This window comes from Vicugna pacos, chromosome 8 (assembly GCF_048564905.1).
Source record: "Vicugna pacos chromosome 8, VicPac4, whole genome shotgun sequence".
Classification (NCBI taxonomy): Eukaryota; Metazoa; Chordata; class Mammalia; order Artiodactyla; family Camelidae; genus Vicugna; species Vicugna pacos.
The window spans coordinates 35,272,078-35,293,128 of NC_132994.1; the positions used below are offsets into that span (position 1 = coordinate 35,272,078).

The 21,051-nt window shown below is 44.5% G+C and overlaps 1 protein-coding gene across 1 annotated transcript; it reads right to left on the reverse strand.

Annotated features, from left to right (window-relative positions):
• Positions 1-237: 237 nt before the first annotated feature.
• On the reverse strand, positions 238-20,598 carry DDO (D-aspartate oxidase). Its single transcript, XM_006205655.4, has 5 exons — positions 20,540-20,598; positions 18,610-18,785; positions 14,598-14,706; positions 11,223-11,399; positions 238-1,693 (listed from the first exon to the last, which is right to left on the reverse strand). The coding sequence occupies exons 2-5, from the start codon at positions 18,779-18,781 to the stop codon at positions 1,126-1,128; spliced, it is 1,026 nt and encodes a 341-aa protein (XP_006205717.1). The 5' UTR covers positions 18,782-18,785; positions 20,540-20,598; the 3' UTR covers positions 238-1,125.
• Positions 20,599-21,051: the final 453 nt, after the last annotated feature.

Here is a 21,051-nt window from a genome sequence, read left to right on the forward strand (position 1 = left end):
TCAATGAATGGAACAGCAAGAATGGAGCTGTGCTGGAGGCTTTCTCTTTCCCATTCTCTTTGCCAACACCATATCACAGGATAGCTAAAATAGAACTTATCACTAAACATAAGCCATATCCCCCAAAATTAAAATTAGAATTGCATCTGTTTCTCCCAAGCTGCCTTACCTCAGTGAACAGCATCTCCTTTACCATTCATTTGGCCAGAAACCCTCCTGATAGCATGCATGTACAGATTAAAGCCCAAGTCAAGAAACCAGATTAGATTTACTAATTCACCAATCCCCAAACTATTTTATCATGAGACACATTCCACTCTTCCCCAATACTTTTTAACAACTTGCAGAAAACTCTGGTTATATTTCATTCAAAGTGATTGCTCTACCTTAATTAGCAAATTAGCTCGTTGGCTGCACATGCTGTTCAATCTTCAGAAATGCTTAGGCAAAGTCAACCATCCAACGAGCCAGCTCTCAATCATTTGTGGTAATGGAAAGTGTGACCCTCGGGTGATTGACCCCAGACAGCAACTTAGTTGATGTCTCCTCTGTAGGCAACTTCATCCCTGTCTTCCACCATCAGTACCAGCTGAGGGGAGATAGAAGTTGCCACTAATACTAGCAGGAATCATGCTTTGTCCTCCACTAAATGGAATGAGCTTGAATTGCATGATCACCATACAACTGTGAAAGAATTATAGTGCTCACTTGATTACAGCCTACGAGCATCATGGGCAGCTCTGCAATCGGGAGCAAGTTAAGTATTTCCATACATTATCTCCGCCTATGGATTTTTAAGCCTAAAACAAAAAGTCAAAATCCCTACATCCGTGTGAATTAGCATAGATCGTTGGACATGAAATCTAAAATAAATTTTATAGCAAGTATTTTTTTAACAAAAATAGAACTTTATGCCGTATATCATTAGTACTAGACTTTAGTACTAGATTAAATTAGTGCTAGTCCTAAGCCTACTCATACATATCGCGTCATTTCTAATTTTGAAAATAAAGTCATATCTAATTAAACTTTCATTCATTGGAAAAGTTATTTGAAACTCTTCTGGTGCTTAAATTGTATTTTGATCAATAATTTCTGGGGCCATTTGCTGTTGTTTCACTTCACCTACAGCTTTGATTTGGGAGCAGGCGTCCTGAGAGCTTGGGCACACTCGCTCACCAGCCTGGCGGCCTCCAGAGCAGTGCCCCAGTGCGTGGCGATGCCCCCACTCCCGTGGCCGTAGTGGTGGACCACAGGCAGCCTCCGGCCGTCCCGGACTAAGAGCTCTTTCTCCAGCCGCACGCCTGACCTGGAAGGCCTCAAGCCCACCTTCTCCCTTATGTCACAGGCCCCACGGAGAGAGGGCTCCAGGACACAGCATCGGGAAAAAATGTCTTTGCTAATTTCTGCATCTGGGGACAGATTCCAGTCTCCTTTTTGCCTAGTTCCACCCAGGGTTACATTGGAGATACCAGGGTAAATATATGTTAACCCACTCCCATCTCGGATAAAATGCTTCAGCCAGGGAGCCTGCACTTTGAGCACTTGGCCCCTCACAGGGAAAATCTTTGCATCTCCTGCAAGCTGCCTGCTTCCAAGGCCTGAACAGTTGACCACGATGTCGAAGGACGGGTGGAGCTCCCACAGGTCTTCTATTCGTTGGGTGAGAATCAGACCCCCGCTTCCTTTTACCCTGGGGAGAACAAGAGACCTTGAGGTGAGCCAGAGCAGCTTTCTGCTCAACCCCTTATAGGAGGTGACCGACAGGAACTTGGAAACGAAACTGCAACCGTCCATTGAGCAAATACCTCCAGAGCTTCCAGGGCCCAAGCAAGCCAAATTCTAGCTGACTGCCTCATATCCTTGGAACCCAAGGATTCCTAAAGTTGAACCTAAATAAAAACCCATTTCAGACATTCAAAACAAAGAAAATTATACGCTTTGTCCTTTGTATGTTTAATGGAGTTCCTATGTCATTCTAGATGCTAAATAGATACCAGGTTAACTTGGTATTTTAAATATCCAAGCATTTTTTGTTTATGTCATTTATTTAGCACTTAAATTTAGTGCCTTGGCTGTTTTGTCTCACGTTGTTAACTCTTGCGTGTTTTTTGCATGAGTCTGGTCTTCCTAATGAGATGGTTAGGACAGAGCTCACGTGCACCACCACCCCTTATGTCTACCACAGGATGTTAGCATGTGACGAACACAAAATATTTGCAGCCAGCTGATGAGCTAAATAACAGTTGTGGTTCGTAGTGATTTTTTGGACCAAGTATATCAATAGTGAAAAGAAATGGCATATCCAGGTCCTGTGACCTTTTTTTTTAATAGTGGTAAAATATACATAACACAAAATTAACCATTTTGACCATTTTTAAGTGACCATTTTAAGTTCAATGGCATTAACTTTAATATATTCACATTATTGTGTGACCCCCACCATCATTCATCTCCAGAATGTTTTTCACCTTGCAAAACTGAAACTTTGCACCCATTAAAAAATAACTCCCAGGTCTTCTAATCATATTCATAAGTCACTTGAAGAATTCAGGAGATGTAATATGAGAAAGAGATTATAAGACTATCAGCAACTCCATTTAACAGATGCAGGTTGAATGCCTGTGTGCAAGATACTGCTTAATGGGATAGGGCCCTTCCTCAAGACTGACAAAAAGGAGCTAGGAAACTGAAGTGGAAATACCTGGCAGAATGAAGGAAGCTCCAAATGAGAGGTGATGTAGAATCAGCAAGCATGGGTTTAGATCCCAGTTGCCTCATTTTAGCTCTGAGGTCTTGGCCAACTCACCTCACTTTTCTGACCCTCAGTTTCCTCATCTGGGTCATGAGGATGACACCTCCCTTGTCTGCTTCAGAGATGGCTGTGAAATTCAAATGAAATAATGGGCATGACGGTGCTTCACAAGATGTAAGCACACCAAATTCTTGGGGACTGACATCAATAAATTACAAATTTCTCAAGAGAAGAGACTATGTCTTATGCTTCTTACTATACCTATGACCCAACTCAGTATCCAGTACCGAGTGGCCCTGACATAAGTATGGCCAACACTGATGACAATATGAAATCCTGATTTGGGTATATGATGACTAATTCTATGTGCTGGCTTGTCTGGGCCATGGGGTACCCAGATATGTGGCCAAATATTATTCTGGGTGTTTCTGTGAGGGTATTTTTGACACAGTTAACATTTAAATTGGTAGACTGAGGAAAATAGATTACCCTCCTTAATGTGGATGGGCCTCACCCAACCCACTGAAGGCCTGACTAGAACAAAAAGGCTGACCCTCTTGCTGCCCAACTGCCTTCAAACCAGCACATTAGCTTTTTACTGTCTTCAAACTCAAACTACAGTATTGGCTCTCCTGGGTCTCCAGCTTGCCAACTCACCCTGCAGATCTTGGGGCTTGACAGCATCCATAATTGTGGGAACAGAGTCCTTATAATAAATCTTCATATATATGTTTTTTTTCTATTGGTCCTGTTTCTCTAGAGAACACTGACAGATACAGAGGGGTAGGTACCACATTGACATCCTCTCTCCCCAACTGCTGCAATTCAAGCCTGTTCCAGGGAGACCCTGGGAAGAGCTGACACCAGAAGCTAAGGTAGAGTGCTTTTCCCCTACCTGCCCCTGAGAGAGCAGAAGCAGCCATGCCAGCAGTTCTGAGCACCATCTGACTTCAGTGCCAAATCAAGAGCAGTTTCATGCTGAAGGGGAGCATAAGAAAAGGCAGAAACTTCCAGAGCATAAATAACAGGTGTCCAAGAAAGTGGTACACAATGGTGTGGTTTGACAGTTGATTTTATCTTAGCAAGGAAGAACACTTGGAAGTGACTTTAATTTTCCACAGCTACGTTCTGGTTGGAAAGTTCAGTTGAAACTTGTATTAAGATCAGCAGGAAGGTGCCTATCTTCCTACTCTGGTACCCGTTTCTAAAAAATGCTGCAAGTTGATGAGAATGGAAGAAACCCATTGCTGCTTAACTGCATCATAGACCTGGACCCCAGTAGTTCAGTTTCCTATTCTGTAAAAGAGCAGCAGCGGATTGTGTCCTTGGCCCTCCCTCTTCTCCCTCCTCTGGCTGAAGGGTAAGCTTCTAGGGGTACAGGGGAGTAGCCTGACTACAGCCTCTCAGTCTCTGCATTCCACCCCCAGCCCCCGCCACCCTGTCTCTGAGATATCCCCTCCACCGAACAAGAACTGTTTGAAACCCCGAGATCAGAGACATTTTATTACTCAACAAACATCTTCTGAGGGCCTCTGCTGTGTGTGCCAAGCAGTGCCAGCCCAACAGAACTCAAAGGCTTCCCCTTGCTCTGAGAGCATGTGAACAGGTAGGACGTGTACTGTTACACACAGGCTGTCACTTCAAGCAGCAATGCTCCAAATACCAGAACCTAAGTTCTAGGCGCTGGCACTTTTAATCTCTGCAATCTTCTTTGTTATTCAGAAAATCCATAGAAGACAGTGTGCTGTTTACCTAAGACAAGAAAACCAAAGAAAAAAATCTACTCACCATTTCACCCAAAGCCAAAAGATTCCTTTTTGATATAATTAAAAGTGATTAAAAGAAAGAGAACAAGGCTAGAGCCACTGTCTTGTTTGAACTTTTTCTAAGTAAAATAATTCATAGAAGTTAAAACCGTTTAATGCAGCACATTTTATGGTCACAGATTTTCAGCTCTCTTAGTGGAATAAACAATTTAGGAGCTTAAATTATGTTTTTTTAATATAAATAATTTTTAAAATAATAAAATACATAGTAAATTTTTAAATGGGATAATAGATGAGTGTTTTTCAAGGTAAAATAACTACGTAAAGTTATTTTTTTCCTAACACTCGCATAGAAAGAAGAGTAAATTGGAATTTTGTGGTAAAACTGACCACCTATAGCAGTGGTGTAATCTTTAAAATAGTGAATATGAAGACATTTAAAAACAGTGTGGGAGGGCCCTGCCTTTTACCAGTCCTATGACCGTAGTCAAGTGACTCAGTTTCCCTAAACTTTCATCTTCCATCCATAATTCGGAGATAATGATCCTGACCTCACAGGCTCCTTGTGAAAATGAAATGAGACAACATCTGGAAAAACCCTGGCACAGTGCATAACACATTGGGGTTTCTCAATTAAAAAATATATAACATAAAAAAGGACTTAGAGGTATGTTATGCTACTGTAAAATGCAAGACCCTCTGTGTCAATTGCCTGCCCATGTACCACTTAGATTTAATTATGTTTTATAGCCTCTAAGCATGACATTTGGATTTTGAAAAATATTTTTAATTTGTCATTATTTGAACATTATCTTCGCTTTGCTTTTCTCATAGATTATGGATTCGATGTATTTAATATTTAAACATGATGTTCTGTGTTCCAGCCAGTCTAATTAGAACTCAGAATCACTCTCCTAATTCAGAGAAATAAGGGAATTTACCAGCCCTGGGAGTTGAGTACATGTGTTAAATTCACTGAACTTGTTTCCTCAACTATAACCCAGGGATAAGATGGCCAAGCTCACAGGGTTTTCATGATAATTATGTAAGAATTCCATAAATGCAAATATCCTTGTTTTTCATTTCAAGGGAGTTCTGCTGGTGGAGCTACTGAAGAAAGTCCACTGCTTACCTAGCGACTTCTTAAATTATCATAGTGATGGGCTGTTGGCTCCCTCCCAGGCTTCATACCCGGCCTTGTAGCCCAGGAGGAAACTTGCTGATTGTTCCCAGGGATCAGTCATCCCCAGTCATTATGGTATATCCCACAGACAGTGCACCAGGATGGCACCGAGGCTTCAGAGAAAACCATGCCTGGAAGCTGGGTGACTAGGCGCCTATAAGGTTGCTTTTATGACCACATCAGGTAGTTATTCTGGAGGTTTTGAGTGACGTGGGTGTAAGAAGCTTGGTGACTTTTTTTTTCTTGGACCCCCCGCAACCGAGCAAGACCTCATCCTGAACAGTGAGAATGCTGGTGCTCCAGCCTCCCTTGAGGAAATGAGGGGCGGGGTGACTCAAGAAGCTGTGCCCACTGAAGAGCCCCAGCCCGCTGCCCTCTGGTCATGAGCCTAAAACCCGAGAGTACCCACTTCCACCAAGCCTAAAAGTCCACCCTCTGCTGGACGGCATCAGCCTGACTGATAAACAGAGGCGTGGTCGTCTTCAGTGTCTTTCCTTCAGCTCACTGGGACTTTCAGCAAAGGAGGGAGATTGAGCCCACTGCGCCCCTGAGAGGGCAGGGGCTCCACTGTGCACTTCTTTACACACACTCTACCTCCCAGGAGTAAAGGAGAGTCCCCTTTTCCCCTGCCTTCTCTGGGGACTGGAGGCAAGTCCTGCACCCTACGTCCCACCACCTGCCCCAGCCCGTGCCCTGTGAGAGAGGAATCCCAGGCGGCACTAAATGGAGAGCAGGGGGTTCTGGGATTCTGGTGTGGAGACCCCAGTAGGGGCTGGAGGCAAAGTGCAGGGAAAAACCATGTCTCAGGTGCAAAGGGAAAGGGCTGCTTTGACAGGAGCTGAAGGAGGAAGGGGGCGGATCTTGGAGTGGGAAGGCAGTGCAGAAAGGGGGAGCAGCGGAGCAGGGAGAGAACGAGGGGTGCAGCAGAGCCAAGATATTGTCGTGGAATCCACGTGCGCCTGGAATGCGCTGGCTGAAACTTAGACCCTTACTGTTTTGGGAACCTGATAAGTAGAAACCGGAAACAAACTCTTTTTGTCATTTGAAATGTCTAAGGGCCTTCCTTCTGGCCAAAGGTGGACATTTTAACACTCCATTGTTAACATTTTAACAGCTTGTAACTTTATTCTGGGAATATTATCCAAATAGGTCTCTGAGTTTCACAAATATAAAGCAAAAAACTCTCTTCTAAGCATGTGAAATGACTCCAGGGTAAGAAGGAAAAGTGACTGTCTGTGTCACTGAAGGCTGAGATGCTTCCCCGCAGACCAGACTGCTTTGGGAAAACCCATGTTTCAGCCAAGGAGAGTGGAGGGAGGAGGGGATGGCATGGTGCTGTTCCTCAGCTGGCTCCTCAGACTGGCTGGAATGTCCTCCAACAGAAGACAAGGGCCAGAGCCCCAGGGGACTGATTCTGGGAGAACTGGGGAGACCTGGGCCTGAGCAGGGCCGTGGTGGAGCCCAGGGGTCAGAGCTGGGGATCTGACCTCTCCCCCAACCTCTGCATGGAGCCCAGTTCCACTCTGACCCAAGGAAGGACCAGTGATTATGGAGACAGGATCTACAGTTTTAAGTTTGTAGGAATGAGGAAAACAGCTTTGAGTTTTTGTCTCACTGTGTGAGGAGATAAACAGAAAACCTAGGAAGCCATTTCTAAAGAGGTGGGGAGACGCAAGGACGGCCAGGAGGGGATGGTGGTCAAGGACCTAGAGGGAGGCCTGGCTCTCCGAGATACTTGACATAAAGAATTTATTAGATGTAGTCGTATTGTTAGGTATTATGCATGTAATATTAGACATAAGTCAATTTTAAAAATTAATCCTTGCTTTAAGCCTTAAGCATGACCCTTTATCAACAGCAATCAAAAAATTAACTGTTTTCTGTCTATTTTTCTGAAGACAAGGAGGGAAAAAAGAAGAAAACTAATTGAAAATCTCAGTTGCCAAATAAGGCTACACATGTAAATTCATGGGGGGAAATCCACCATTTATCCCTAATGACGCTTAACATAGCTATACCTCAAGTAGTTTATCATAGTCAGGATTCTGACATTATCTCATCTGATGACCGTATTGCTGACTCATTCCCTTGCAATGCATGTTCTAATAAGATGAACTGAATTCTATTTCCCACTTCTCAGAAGATCCACCTCTGCCTTGTCCACTCCACATACTCTTATTAATCGGCCTAAGCCCTGCACAGGCCCAGAGCAGCTTTGAGGAAGGAGGTGTGAATGAGGCCCAGGGATGTACAATCTGTATTTCTGTCCAAATGCCAAAGGAGCCGCAGGAGTTTCATAGGCACTGCCATGAGTCCGGCCAAGCAGGGGAACAGAAGCTACAGGAGGCGGGAGACAGGGGCTCTCCCAGGGAAGGTGAGAAAGGACTCATTAGATGAGTGGGAAGGAGAGTTCAGGGAGAGAAGCCCAGTGAGGTCAGTGCAGTGGTCAGTGGGGGCCTTATCAGAGCCACAGAATAAGGCCTCCTGGAACGAAGGTAGGGCACCGAAGCTACAGGGCCTTCAGTGCTGAAACAGGACGCCCAGCTCTCTGCATGTCACCCACGGCATGGCCGTCCTGGCCCAGCTGGGTGATTTATTTAGGTAGGATGCCTGGGAAGAGACAGGATCAGTTGACTTATTGCCTCTATGATTCATTTCCTGGAAGGGCAAGTACAAAGCAGCAGAATATGACTCCACTGGCCAAAGATATAAAACATGATCTGCCTGGTCGATTAAACTTCAGAGGATTTTGTTCGTTTGTTTGCTCTGGATGTTATTGGATATACTTTTTTTTTTTTTTTTTTGAGAGGGAGATGATTTCTTCTGTTCTTTGAAAAATGCTAAAGATCTAATTTGTGGTTAAAAACATTTTTTCGTTCCTGGAAATTAATATTATTTCAGAAGGCTAGAGCTTAGATTGAAGGCATTGTTCTGTGGCTTGCTGAGTGAAATGCCCATTTTTGAGTCAGAACTCTGCAGGCTGAACACTCACATTGTGCAGAAGGGGCGTGGGAGGCAACATAACAGACCCTGGGCGTGAGGAACAAGCAGGGACTGTGTGGCTTCCCGGCTGGGTCTTCCCATGGTGGGGAGTGGGTGGCAGCCTACAGAGTGAGCCCCAGGGCCCCACACCCTCAGCCATGATGCTGCCCTCCCTGTCACCTGGCCTGAAATCCTTGCTCTCGGAGGGTTGCCCTGGACTCAGAGGAGTCCATGTTAAGCCTTCCCCAGGAGGAAAGGGGGCATGTGACCCTCTTCCTCCTCCATATTGGCCTTCTGGTCAGATGCCAGGCTCTGAGGGAAGGGGGAACAGCTGATCTTACAGAGAGGAGGCCCCCGCATGCTATCTCTGCAGGCCCCACATTGGGGCTTAAGAGGAAGCATGAGGTGTCAGGACCCCAGAGGGGTGATGGAGGGGGAGGGGGCAGGGCTGCTGGGACAACGGTCTCCCCGTGGCTTCTCCACAGGAGACTGTGAGCATTGTCTTTCTGAGGCACTCATGTCCCCAAACCCATCATGGGGGATGTGTATATCAAACAAATGGACCTAAAAAGTTCTCCCCAGGGCTCTGTGGGGACAACGGCAGCCCCTCAGGCCTCTTCTTGACTCTGTCACCTAAAAAGAGACAGGAAGCTCATGCTCCAAGGCACACACCCCAGCTGGCTGGTCAGCAGGCCAGGATGGTGTTGCAGTCAGGAGGTGGCTCCCACTGGCACAAAATACGATTCACTCGGGGTTATTTTAAGTAAAGTAAAATGCTTCCAACTAAGGAGGAGTTGCGGGATTTTTCCCAGGGCTTCATCTCACAGTTAGAGATTAGGCCTGAAAATAAGGTTATTACGGAAATAAGGGGCCTGTTTTCTAGAAGCTGATACTTTAGAAGCAGGCAGAACAAATCATTCAGATAATGTAGATGCTTTCCTGTGACAGTGGTTGAGGGTGGCCCCAAATATGCCTGTATTGACAGTAAAGCTCTATCACTTTGGGTTTGCCTAATAACTTCCCCTTACCAGAATTTTATTCAGGTAAGATGTACAACAGCTCAACTTCGTATCAATAGGATTAGCACTTTCAATGTTCTTTTTCCAGGCATTTTTCTAATATAAAGACAAAAATGCAACATTACACAACCTTGCCACTCAGAAAAGATGGTGATGCTCTGAAACTGGAATGTTGGCGAATGGTAACTCCATCACATGATGGCTCAAATGCTCATTTACCAGCTGATACCTAGTGGTTTAAATTTAGCATACGAACAGGGGTGTATGGGCCAGTGAACAAGGCACAAAAGTGTGGGTTTTATGAAACTGGAACTTAAAAAAGAAAAATGTCCCATATAAATTGCTAAGAGATAAAAGTGAGAAGAGTGCTTATCAAGCAAGGAAGATATCATGATGCTCCTGGCAAGTGCCCAACAGACACGTGTGCTCCCTCCTCTGTGCGCCCATTCCACCCTCATAAATCTGTATTAAACCTCACCATTCATGTTACTGTAATTGTTAATTAACATGGATATAAACATACAGACACAAACTCATATACACACATATACACCATCACCCCCAATAGACTGAATTCCTTAAGAAAAGTGATCATATTTTATCCTCTTTTGACCAGCTGCTACCACAGGGCGAGTATACACAGAAGTTCAACAAAGAATTGTGGAATTTATTAATCATACCAATTACTTATCCCACCTCTGGGACCAAGTCATTGTCGCCACTGCCTACCTCAAGTCACTTTTCCAACATTACCCAATAATTTGCATTGCTCCTATTCATCCACCAAATATACAGATTAGGGGATGGAAAGAGCCAAGGTTTCACAACCCTCAATATGCTTGCAATTTCCAGACGAAACTAAAAAGAGGTTTATTGATGTGTCTCAAATAAAGATACTCTTGATACGTTTCCTAAGTAACTGGAAACAGGAAGCCTTGGAAATCAAGCCAAAAGGCAAGTTTACGGAATTTGGGGCTGAACTTGGTGAGGAAGCAATTACCTAATTTAGATAAGCCCTCAGTTTTAGGGTTCTTGTTTATAACAAAGTAAGATAATGAGCTATTTTCTTTATCATTAATGAGGAAAAATTCAAAAATAATTTATAATAAACCCAAGAGTCCCTTATCCAAAGAACTAGAGTGAATCATATCATTTTACAGCTGGAAGCATTTTCTCCAAACGTCTCCACTTTACAGGTGAGGAAATTAAAATACTGTTTCAGTAACAGGGTTGCATGGGGGTCTTACTGGTGGGGAGAGAGGGGGACCAAATCGAGCGTCAAGATACACCAGTGGAAGCAGAAGATGGACATGTTACTAATTGGGTGTGACCCTCCCTTGTGACACAGGCAATGTTTTCAGATGGTTTCACAAAGCTCTTGGTGTTTGTAAACGAGACACAGTGCACAGGCGCTCGGAGGGACCACAGAGAATTTTCAGTACCTATTTTAGGGAAGCTGTGGAGTTATTTACAGGTGTGACAGACAAAGGAAGCAGCAAAGAGCCACTCCAACTGACCTTTTCTCCAACCATGGGAGGTAGACAGGGCCTTCACATTTCAGCGTCGTAAAAGCCTGACCAAACACATGTTGGGGGAATTTCTTCAGCTCATCCTTAGTCATCTTTCGAAATCCCAGCACCACATCAGCCCAGAATGGCACTTCTTCAGCAGGAATACTCCGAAATATCTGCCAACTCAAACACAGTAAGTGGAAAATTTTCCTGAAATTTTGTGAAATTTCTAGTGAACCCCATGTAACATTCTCTAAAGCATTTTTAAAACACACTTCCTATATCTATACAGAGAAAAATAAATCTATTCTTCTATTCTCTTGGGTTCAGATAACTCAGTAGCTAAATTTAAAATATTCATGTAGCAGGGTGGGGAGGGTTGGAATAAGATATTTTAGAAGTTGTGTGCCTTTTAAAGATTGAATTTAATGCTCTTTTTCTAAAAAGCTCTTGCCCAGATTTTCTTTCTTTACTTATGATGATGTACTTTTGAGGAAAGACTTTTCTCTTTTGCATAATACTTTACATAAATTGTAAGCAAAAGTTTAAAGGTTGGCCTCAATTCTGAACAACTTGGAACAAACAATGGTGGGGATGCAGAAGACGGGTGTGAATTATGAGTTAAGTCATGGATAGTCACATTAATTTCTTGATAGGAGAAGCCAGGGGTTGACAGGGGAAGCCTTGTTATCGTTAAGTCATGGTTGGGGGTAATGAGGCTGGAATGATACTGGTTGTTAACAAGAAGCCTATAATAGTACTACCAACAGCTGCTAGGCAGGTTTGGATTTATAAGTATTGGGTTGTTTTCATCAATAGGAACAAATGTTGTCAAGCACAGCTGCTCTGAAATAGCAAGGAAAATCATTTAAGTGCTGCACTTTGTTGCTAATGATATGATCATTAATGTAGGGGAATTTATCTCTCTAAGTGATTCATTCAGTGCAGTTCCTGTGGAAGGAATAAACGTTGTTTGCTGCAAGTCTCTACAGTGGGCCCTCTTGTTGTCTCATTCTGCACACCTTCCCTGGGCTAGATTGCCCTCTTCCATGTCTTCGTCATCATCTGTAGGCCAGACACGCAGAAGGCTACATCTCCAGCCCTCTACTCTCTCCTGAGCTCCAAAACCAGATCCAGACTTACGTTGTCTACTCCCTACTGGGTAAGTCTACCTCCATGTCTCAGACATTTACCTCATGCCCCACTCTTTCCTAACCCCTCATGCCCCACTCTTTCCTAACCCCTTTTCCATCCACCCAGATGCCAACTCAAGAAATCCAAGAATCACCCCGACTCTCTCCTCTCTCACCTGCTACATGCCATCAATCACCCAGTCCCATAAATCTCTTCTTAAGTGTTTCTCAAATCCGTCTATTCTCTGTGCCAACTATCAGCACCTAATCTATCCCATCACCATCTCTCTTCCCATAAATCTGTTCTCTGCACTGCAGACAGAGTATTTTTTGAAATGCAAATATGATCAGTTACTTTATGTAAAAATCCTCAATGGCTTTCCATGACCGCAGACTTTTTTTAGTCCTTCCAACACACCAGAGTCACCCTGGATTCAGGTCTATGTATGTACTATTCCTTCTGCCTAGAATGCTGCCTCCTCTGTCCTGGACTCTGTCTCAGCCCCCTTCACGTCTATGAGGTCAGCAGACTAACCTATACTCATGTGGATGGTCTCCACTGAAACATTACTTTTTTCCAGGTGGCTTCTCATAATTTCCCAGAGCATACTTATTCTCCAGATTCGTGCTTCCATAGTACGCTGTACTCTTACCTTGGTGACTCGTGTTATCGTTTGTAACTCATTAGATTTAGGACATTCCCTGCAGAACATAAGCTACATGAGGGCAGGACAACTTCTGTCTTTCCTAAAAATTCACTCAGCATGTATTTAGTATACATCTACTACATGAGAAGCAGTATATAGTAAGTTGCTCATTTGTATTTTCCTAATTCCTAGGAAAGTACCCAATACTGGTGAATGCTGAGTAAATTGTTTTGGAGGAATGAATAGATGAATAAAGCTTATACTTATGCCAAGGCACACAGGACATTTGTGCCCTTATCTTCGCTTGACTGATACAAATCTTTTCTGAAAGCAAGTGGGATAAAAGTCTTTCATATGAGGAAAATAAATGACTCTTTTTAGAACAGCTTAAAGTACATTCTTTTTAATATCCTCAATGGTGGCAAAGTCTTACTCTTGAAAGGACATTTGAATCTTAGACACAGCTGTTTCCAAAACTTACTTAGAGCCAATGTTTGTGAATCAGACTGGATTGTGTTGGGTTTGAACAAAAACAAAGTGTGACCGTAAATCAATGAGAACAATGATTCTATGTAGCTTATCAACTGGCTCTGGAGACAATTTTACAGTTTCAATCCATCTTCAGAGGTAGAGAAATTAAGTTGCTCCTTTGGGAAACTAGTGATTTCAGCATCATTTGCAGTTTGCGATGTGAAGGAGGGTAAGAAGAGGAAATGTGCCTAATTTAAGTGCATTCACCAGCAGAAAATGTTAGCAGATAGCCTGCTCTCAAAAGAGGAAACAAAACAATTTAAAAAAAAAAAAAGCACAAAAGATGCAGTGGTTTTGAGAACCTTGCAAAAGACAGATATCCCTCTTCTTTTGAAGGCTGTAGGGTATGGTTGTGTTATCACATAGAAAAACACAGATAAGATACGTGTATGTCATAAACTAAAAGTGATAGAATGGTTAGTGATCTCTGTTTAAGAAAATACACAAAGATATTGTCATATTTTAAGTGCCAGTTTGTGTTAGAAATGTGTAATAGGAATTATTTGAAAATCTTTTATTTAATTTTGCATTGCTTTTGAAATCAGGTATTAGAATTAAATAGAAGCATGCTAACCATTTCGGAAATATTTTTCCCAAATGGCACTTCAAAAGGTAAACTTAGTGACCTATGAAATTTACTTTTTTGGAAACATCTCATTCTCCAAGGACATCAAATAAGATGTGCCTATGCCTTGGGTCTCTACACCCATTCCAATATCACACCTGTTTGCTTTCCATCAGCCCTAGCAGCCCTATATAACCCAAACTCAGTGTTTACCTGCTATATGGTTTTTTTTAGCTGTATTTGTAAATTACTGCAAATTCCTTGAGGAAATTCAAAATAGCACTTGTGATGAGAAACTGTAATGTTTGTTTATTGTTTAAAAATCTAACACTATAACTGGCTTTCTTGAATTCTTTGGGATAAAGCCTGAAATGTTCTTCTAAATCCTCCCATATCTAGTTCAGCACACTGCTCACAGTAGGTACTCAGTAATATTGTAGGTTGGACTCTCAAGTCTGTTAAGATCATTCTAAATTCTAAAATAACTTCAGAATTACTCTCTTACCCAGACACCAGAAGAACACCAGCATCTTCAGCTTCTGTAGAATTGGCAATTGCAAAGAGGTGATCAAAGGTCTCTTTAAACCACTGCTTCTGCTTGTGAAGGGGTGTGTCTATGATGGTGGAGAAAAGCAAAGCAGAACAGAAAGAGAAATGATGACAATGACTGTGCTTCAGAGAAACTCCTTCCTAGAAACTGGGAAAAATGAAAAAGGCAGAGAGGAACATTTAGAGGAAGTACCACATTGTGCTGGAGGATCTGTCAGAGACCAGAGTTTTGAATGTTGACACGTGCTGTCAACATCAGTTCATATAATGATTAATAATCATCAATCAACAGAGGGAAAAGCAACCAATGAGGGCAAAATCTAACATACAGACCAGCTGGAAAGGGGTCTTTGGCACTACACTTATTCCAGAAGTCCTTGAAAGGTCCATAATCAATCTGAGCCAACTTAGTTCATGGTTGAGGCGTCCAGCTGGTCATACAGTTGAAATTATAGGAGAAAGAACCCGGGGACTGAAAACATGGCAGAAGACCAGGGGAGATCTGTGAGGTCCAGTTCGGAGAACAGACTGCCCATCAATGGGAGGCCCAGGTGGCTCCTCTTCCTGACACAAGGAAGCAAGGCCTGCTTTATAGAACTGAGCTCTCCACAGCCCCATCCATGACTGCCATTACCTCCATCCCCCTCCACTCCATGGAATCACAGACCAGCCTGGAGGAGCATTTCCGGGGTGTGCAGGGGGCCATACTAGGCACCACCTCTCTGTCGGCGTCCCGTGGACCAGTGCTCCCTACCCACCAGGCATCCCTACCAGAGCACAAGAGACTGGACCCAGACACTACCTCGGGAAGGGTACCAGGCCTGCCAGGGAGGAAATAAGGGTCAGGGTTCAATCCCCAAAATAGTAGTGTCCAGTCTAGGCACAGAAGCAAGCATGACCCAAAGGCACAGACAAATCCAGCTGTGGATGAAATATTTGGCCATCTGATCCCTGTGGAAGGGTCATGAGAGAGAGAGCTCAGGGTCAGGTCAGGGACTGGGGGACAGTAATCCTGAGGGGCTGCATTGGGGGAGCCACAGAGAAGATGGGGAGACTGAACAGAGAGGACACTGGGTCAGCTCTGTTGGAGAGATGTCCCTAAAATTCATGGTGGAGATGAAGAGGCCCCAGGATCCTGCTTCTAGGTGAATGAGGACATTTCAGTAGCAGGTTTTAAAAAGAGCCACTTGTCAAGGGTCCTATGAATACTTATTTTATAGTGGATCTGTGCTGTTGTCTTTAAACATGTGCCCATGTGAACTCAACACATAGGCACAAAATTCCAGAATTGCAGACTGGGGCTACTGGTTTAGGAATAAGGGACAAATAAATAATAAGCTGCAGTGAGAACTAAATTAGATCTCACGTGGATTATACTCCAACAATCTAATAAGCCAGTGTATGAGGCTGTATTGAAATGCATCTATGTGTTCCCACTCCAAATAGTAAAAAACAAAAAAGTGACTGCTATTTATACACTGCAAAAGTTATCCCAAAAGAAAAGACAATTTCAGTTCAACAGTGGGTGGAGCAAGTCTCGTGACCTAATTTGCCTTCGAGAGCTGGGAAGAGAAAACTGCAGCCGAAGTAGCAGTAATAACAGTAGCAAATGCTGACAGAGCGCTTACTGTGTCCCAGGCACTGTTCTAAATGCTTCACGTGTATTAACTCATTTAATCCTCTCAGCAGCCCTATGGGACAGTGTAGTCCCCATATGGTATTGACATTGATGAGCACGGAAGATTTTTACCACTAGGGCTGGTCTGAAAGAAGCCCAGATTGAAAACCAAAGTCTGTCTAACAGCATCAGAGACCCCCTGACCCAGGAAGGGGTGAGCTGGGCCTCAGTGGCCTGAATGAACTCTCCAATGACCCTACTTCTTTAAAAACGATTCCATGACTATCAGGCAGCCTTCTCACCACTCGAGCCTGATGTATGCAAGGGGACGGACACCTGGAAGATGGACACAAGGACTCTGGTCACAAGAAAGGTGGCCAGTGTAAATTAGCACTCTGCAAACATACCAAGCTCCTGCTTGGTCCTGCAAGGCAGCAACCAGGAGGTGCTCTAGCACCATCATGGGCACTGACAAAGCCAGGCTCCTGGGCTGTAAGACCGAGGCCACTGCCCTCCCCACCCTGGCAGAAGATGAGATTATTCTCTGTTAGGTGACACAAGGAGCCTCTGGACTGGGAAACACCAAGCAGGTGAAGGCAGGGATGCCATATTGAAAACAATAACATTAAGGAAACACATGCAAACCAGATGCCAAGACCCCAGCTCTCCTCTCCCCCTCTTTCTAGAATGCTGCCAGCCAGGTCTTCACCCTCCCCAGCCAGGAGATTGGAAGCCTCTTCTTCGGGGAACATGACTCGCCCAAGAAGAAAGACATAAATATAATGACACCAGAGGCTCCCCAACTAAACAGTCCTCTCATCTCACTTCACAAAGCCTCAAGGCAACAAGCCCTACACAAGGGCTCAAAAATTCCCATCGGCTGTTTAGGGTCCTGCACTTAAATGTCAGCAGACAGGTAAAGAGGACCACATGGCCAAAGAAAACCTGTAACACGACAAATGAGCACATCAAACAAACAAACAAAACACAACTTGGAGACAACAGAAGTTGTGCAGGGAAAAGAAGCTTTTAAAATTATGATTAATATCTTCAGAAAGAGACAGTTGCAACCATAGAATACAGTATGTGATAACAAAGGGAAATTCAAAGAAGAAAAACAGCTTTGCAATATTAAAAATGCTGTAGTAGAAATTAAAAGCCCAACAGCAAGGTAAAACACAAAACTGAGAAAATCCCCCAGAAAGTAAAGCAAAAAGAGAAATAGGAAGGGGAAAAAAGCTAAGAGAATGAGAGGATTTGTCCAGAAGGCACGGCAAAACAGCGATTCCAGAAAGAGAGGCAGAGACAGCAGGAGGGAGGAGCCAGCAATTGAGACAAAGACTACAGCTTGAACTGAAGAACGTGAGTTTCCAGATTAAATGGACAAGGCAGTTTTCATGATCAAGACTGCTGTTTTTTGTAATAACTTGTAATTATATGACTGTTTAAACCGTGTACATGTATAATTTTGATACAAAAGTCAAAACTTAAATTAAAGGGGAAAAAAAGAGTAGAAATGAGAAAGTGGAGACATTAGCTGCAAAGTGATTTTGTTTCCTATTTAATGCTGTTTCCTTCTCCTCCCATTTCATGTGAAGAATACAGAATGGAAAGGATGCATGGACATGTTTTTTAAAATAATACATTTTCAGGCCTGAATAAATTTTAACTGATTGTTTTGAGGTTTTTTTTTTTTTAACATGTTGACCGTTTTTGTACTGCCTTAGAAGTGAGGATAACATGAGTCCCATTACAAGTAATCTGATTTGATGGTCATTAATGGTATCAAGGGAAAAACAGAATTACCAACTGTGGTAGCCATTAGTGCTGTTCACCAAATACTCTGGCAGTCTGCCTTCTGGGAGCCTTATAGAAGTGTATTTCCTTGCCTCCTTCTGAGGGGTGGGAGCATGTGACAAGGACTGGCCAATGAACTGTCATCAGAAGTGACCAATGTTGCTTCCTGGCCAGAGCCTTTAACTGCTAAAGCAAGACACCACCACCCCACCCTCCTCCCCAGAGCTCTCATCCCTCAGGCACAGGTACTGACCACATTCAAGGCTGTGGCTGCTTCATCACCTTAGGTCCCTGGGTGAGGAACAGAACACTTGCTGATGCTCAGTCGACATACAGTGTGAAATAAATCTTTGCCTTTTAAGCTGTTAAGATTTGGAGGTTCTTTTTGTTCTGCAGCACAACTGAGCCTTTCCTAACAGATGAACCAACAAGATGTTAAAAATGCACCTTACACTTACATGCCCATCCAGCTGTTCTTGTCAAAAGAATTCCACCAACACCGTTCTACCTAACATCTATCCTATCTGACAGAGGAGCAAAACCCCTCTCTCACCTGGATAAGTAGGAGGAATAAGCATTCCGGCTGCCACATCACTCGTGGTCTCAGGAGTGAACTTGTCTGAAATGACTGTAATGGAGCATCGTGGGACCAGTTTGGAAATGCACACTGCAGTAGAAAGCCCCATCACGCCGGCCCCCACAACTGCAATCCGTACTCTATCCATGGGCCTGCGAGGAGGCAAAGAATGAACCATAAACCTTGTCTTAAGAATTATTCCATCCAGTACAAGGTTTGGCCCTGAGGTTTCTTTCCTGTCAGCATTTCTCATGGGGTGAGAAGAATTCCTGTAAACAATCTGCCCATTAAATGTCAGGGTACAGGCAACAAGATCTTCATGGAGTTTAGACCATAGCGCAAAATCAGCCTGGAGTTGCCTTAGAACACACGACCGGTGAGTAGGTCTGCATTTGGCGGCAGATTTCTACTCATTCCTAAACCACTTGCCCTGTGAGCTGTCCCAGAAACCTCCTGTGGAGCAGCCACTGGGAGGGCATGACCCACGGGCAATTTAGAACTCAGCTCTTACTGTTTACAAACTGGTTTTTAACTATAACCACGTGACACAAAGTCTGAATACCCACAACTCGGCATCTTCTCTCCTGCTCCTCACTCTCACTGGAAATCAACTCCCCCCACCCTCACCCTCACCTCCCACTCCCCATCCACTCCTGTCCTGAAACCCCACCCTCTGAGAGCAGGCTTTCCAGATAAGGAGGCTACAGTCCTTCGTGGACTGGAGTTCTGATTCTGTAATCTGGGGAGCAACCCAAGGTCTCCTCGCCTCAACTCCCTCATCTGTACCCAGCCAGGTGAATTCTTTATTGGCTCCTGTGGGTAGTAAATAAGGAGACCCACTGAGGTTGTCTCATAAAGGGGGCTTCTTCTGGAAGTCTATATGGAAATGCAGGAGATAGATGTCCAGGATCCTAGGCTGGGTATCCTGAGACTGACCACCCCCATCAGAGGGCTCAGTGTCCTCCCCTCACCTCGCCTCTGAGCAGCAGGAATGCACTGAACCCTGTCCACTGTCAGCTTCCCCTTTCCCTGTTGTTTCCCTGCTTGTCTTTCCATTTCCGGTTCCCACTCTCTGTCTAACTTTCCCTAACAGGTGTCAGATGGAAACTCCAGAGAGAGAAAATGCAATTGATTCAGCTGGTCATCACCTTCCCTCTTGAACAAAGCTCTAGCACCAGGCCAGCTTATTGGGCTGAGCCGGCCTGTAAATCTGCCTGTGGCACAGTTGCTCTTCCCTGTCCAATTAGCAGCAGCCAGGGCATCGGGTCTCGTGGTACAAATTATGGCCACCTGCACATAAAATTCGCCTTTCCCTCAGGAGGGGGTGGGGCCGTTCCCACAGCTGCTAGCAGGGCAAATGTGGTGCGGCTCGGCCGTCAGTGCCCTCTTCGGGCTCTGAAGGTCCCTGAAACTAAGGTACGTTAAAGTCCTCCACTGTGGTTTAGTGTGTGTTATTTCTGTTTCTCAAGCAGCATACTCATTTCCTCAGCCATGAGTTTATCTGATTGCTGCCCAGCGGGCTGGCCAGCTGAGAAGGACCAGGATGGCCAGGGCAGAGGGAAGAGAAGGGGAGGGTCCAGGGCAGGGGGCAGACCAGCTGAGGGAGGTAAGCTTGAGGACCGTAGCCTGTACCTGTACCCCAGAGGTAGAAGGAAGCCACCTATCCCCTTACCGGCTTTCCTATTCCACAATGGCCTCTCTTTTCCAACAACTTTCTCAAAATAGCTCTAATAAATTGAGGGAGAAAGAAACCTGTGGCCGAGCATATCCAGCTCCAGGGAGAAAAGTGGCCTAGCAAGGTGGGTGCATTCTGCCCAGTGACCTGTGAATCACTGTCCCCTGATCCCACTAAGACACATCCCCAAGCCCCAGAACGACCCCTGAACCAAAAGCAGGATTCAAGTACCTGTCTCTGAAAAAGCAGCCTGGGAACCCACAGAAGGCTCTGGCACCAACACTTGTTTTGCCAGTGAGCGGTTGGTCTAGTGCCCTGAGAGACAGGAAAAGTGAAACTGCTTCCCATTGGGGAATTTGTTAAGGACATTCCCTCTAATCTTACCCTCCATTGGCCCACACGCCTGTGTCTGTCACTTATTTCCCAGGAGAAAGAAGTGCTTGAGCTCATCTTGTAAGCTCCGTGGAGCTGCAGCTCTGCCAAGCCCCTGGGAGCTGATCACTCTTCTCTTTCTAGTTTATACACCCCTCGGTCTTGCTATAAATCTGGGGCTTCTCCAGCTGATTTTTAGGCGTAGTAAGTAAGGGGTGACCCTGTCCAACTTCCAGCAAGTTCTGACCAGAAGCAGACACCAGTTTCCTCATTTGGCTGCCCAGAGTTAGCTGCCGTCTCTCGTTGGTGCCTGGCTCTGCAGGGTCAGCTGGTCGGGGTGGGAGTAGGGGGTGGGTGAGGGCAGAATAATG

Coding starts and splice junctions, on each gene's coding strand:
- DDO (XM_006205655.4), bottom strand. CDS start 18,781: ATGGATAGAGTACGGATTGCAGTTGTGGGGGCCGGCGTGATGGGGCTT. Junction 14,707..18,609: donor TATTCCTCCTACTTATCCAG/GTGAGAGAGGGG, acceptor CCACCATCATAG/ACACACCCCTTCACAAGCAG. Junction 11,400..14,597: donor GGTGTTCTTCTGGTGTCTGG/GTAAGAGAGTAA, acceptor ACTGTGTTTGAG/TTGGCAGATATTTCGGAGTA.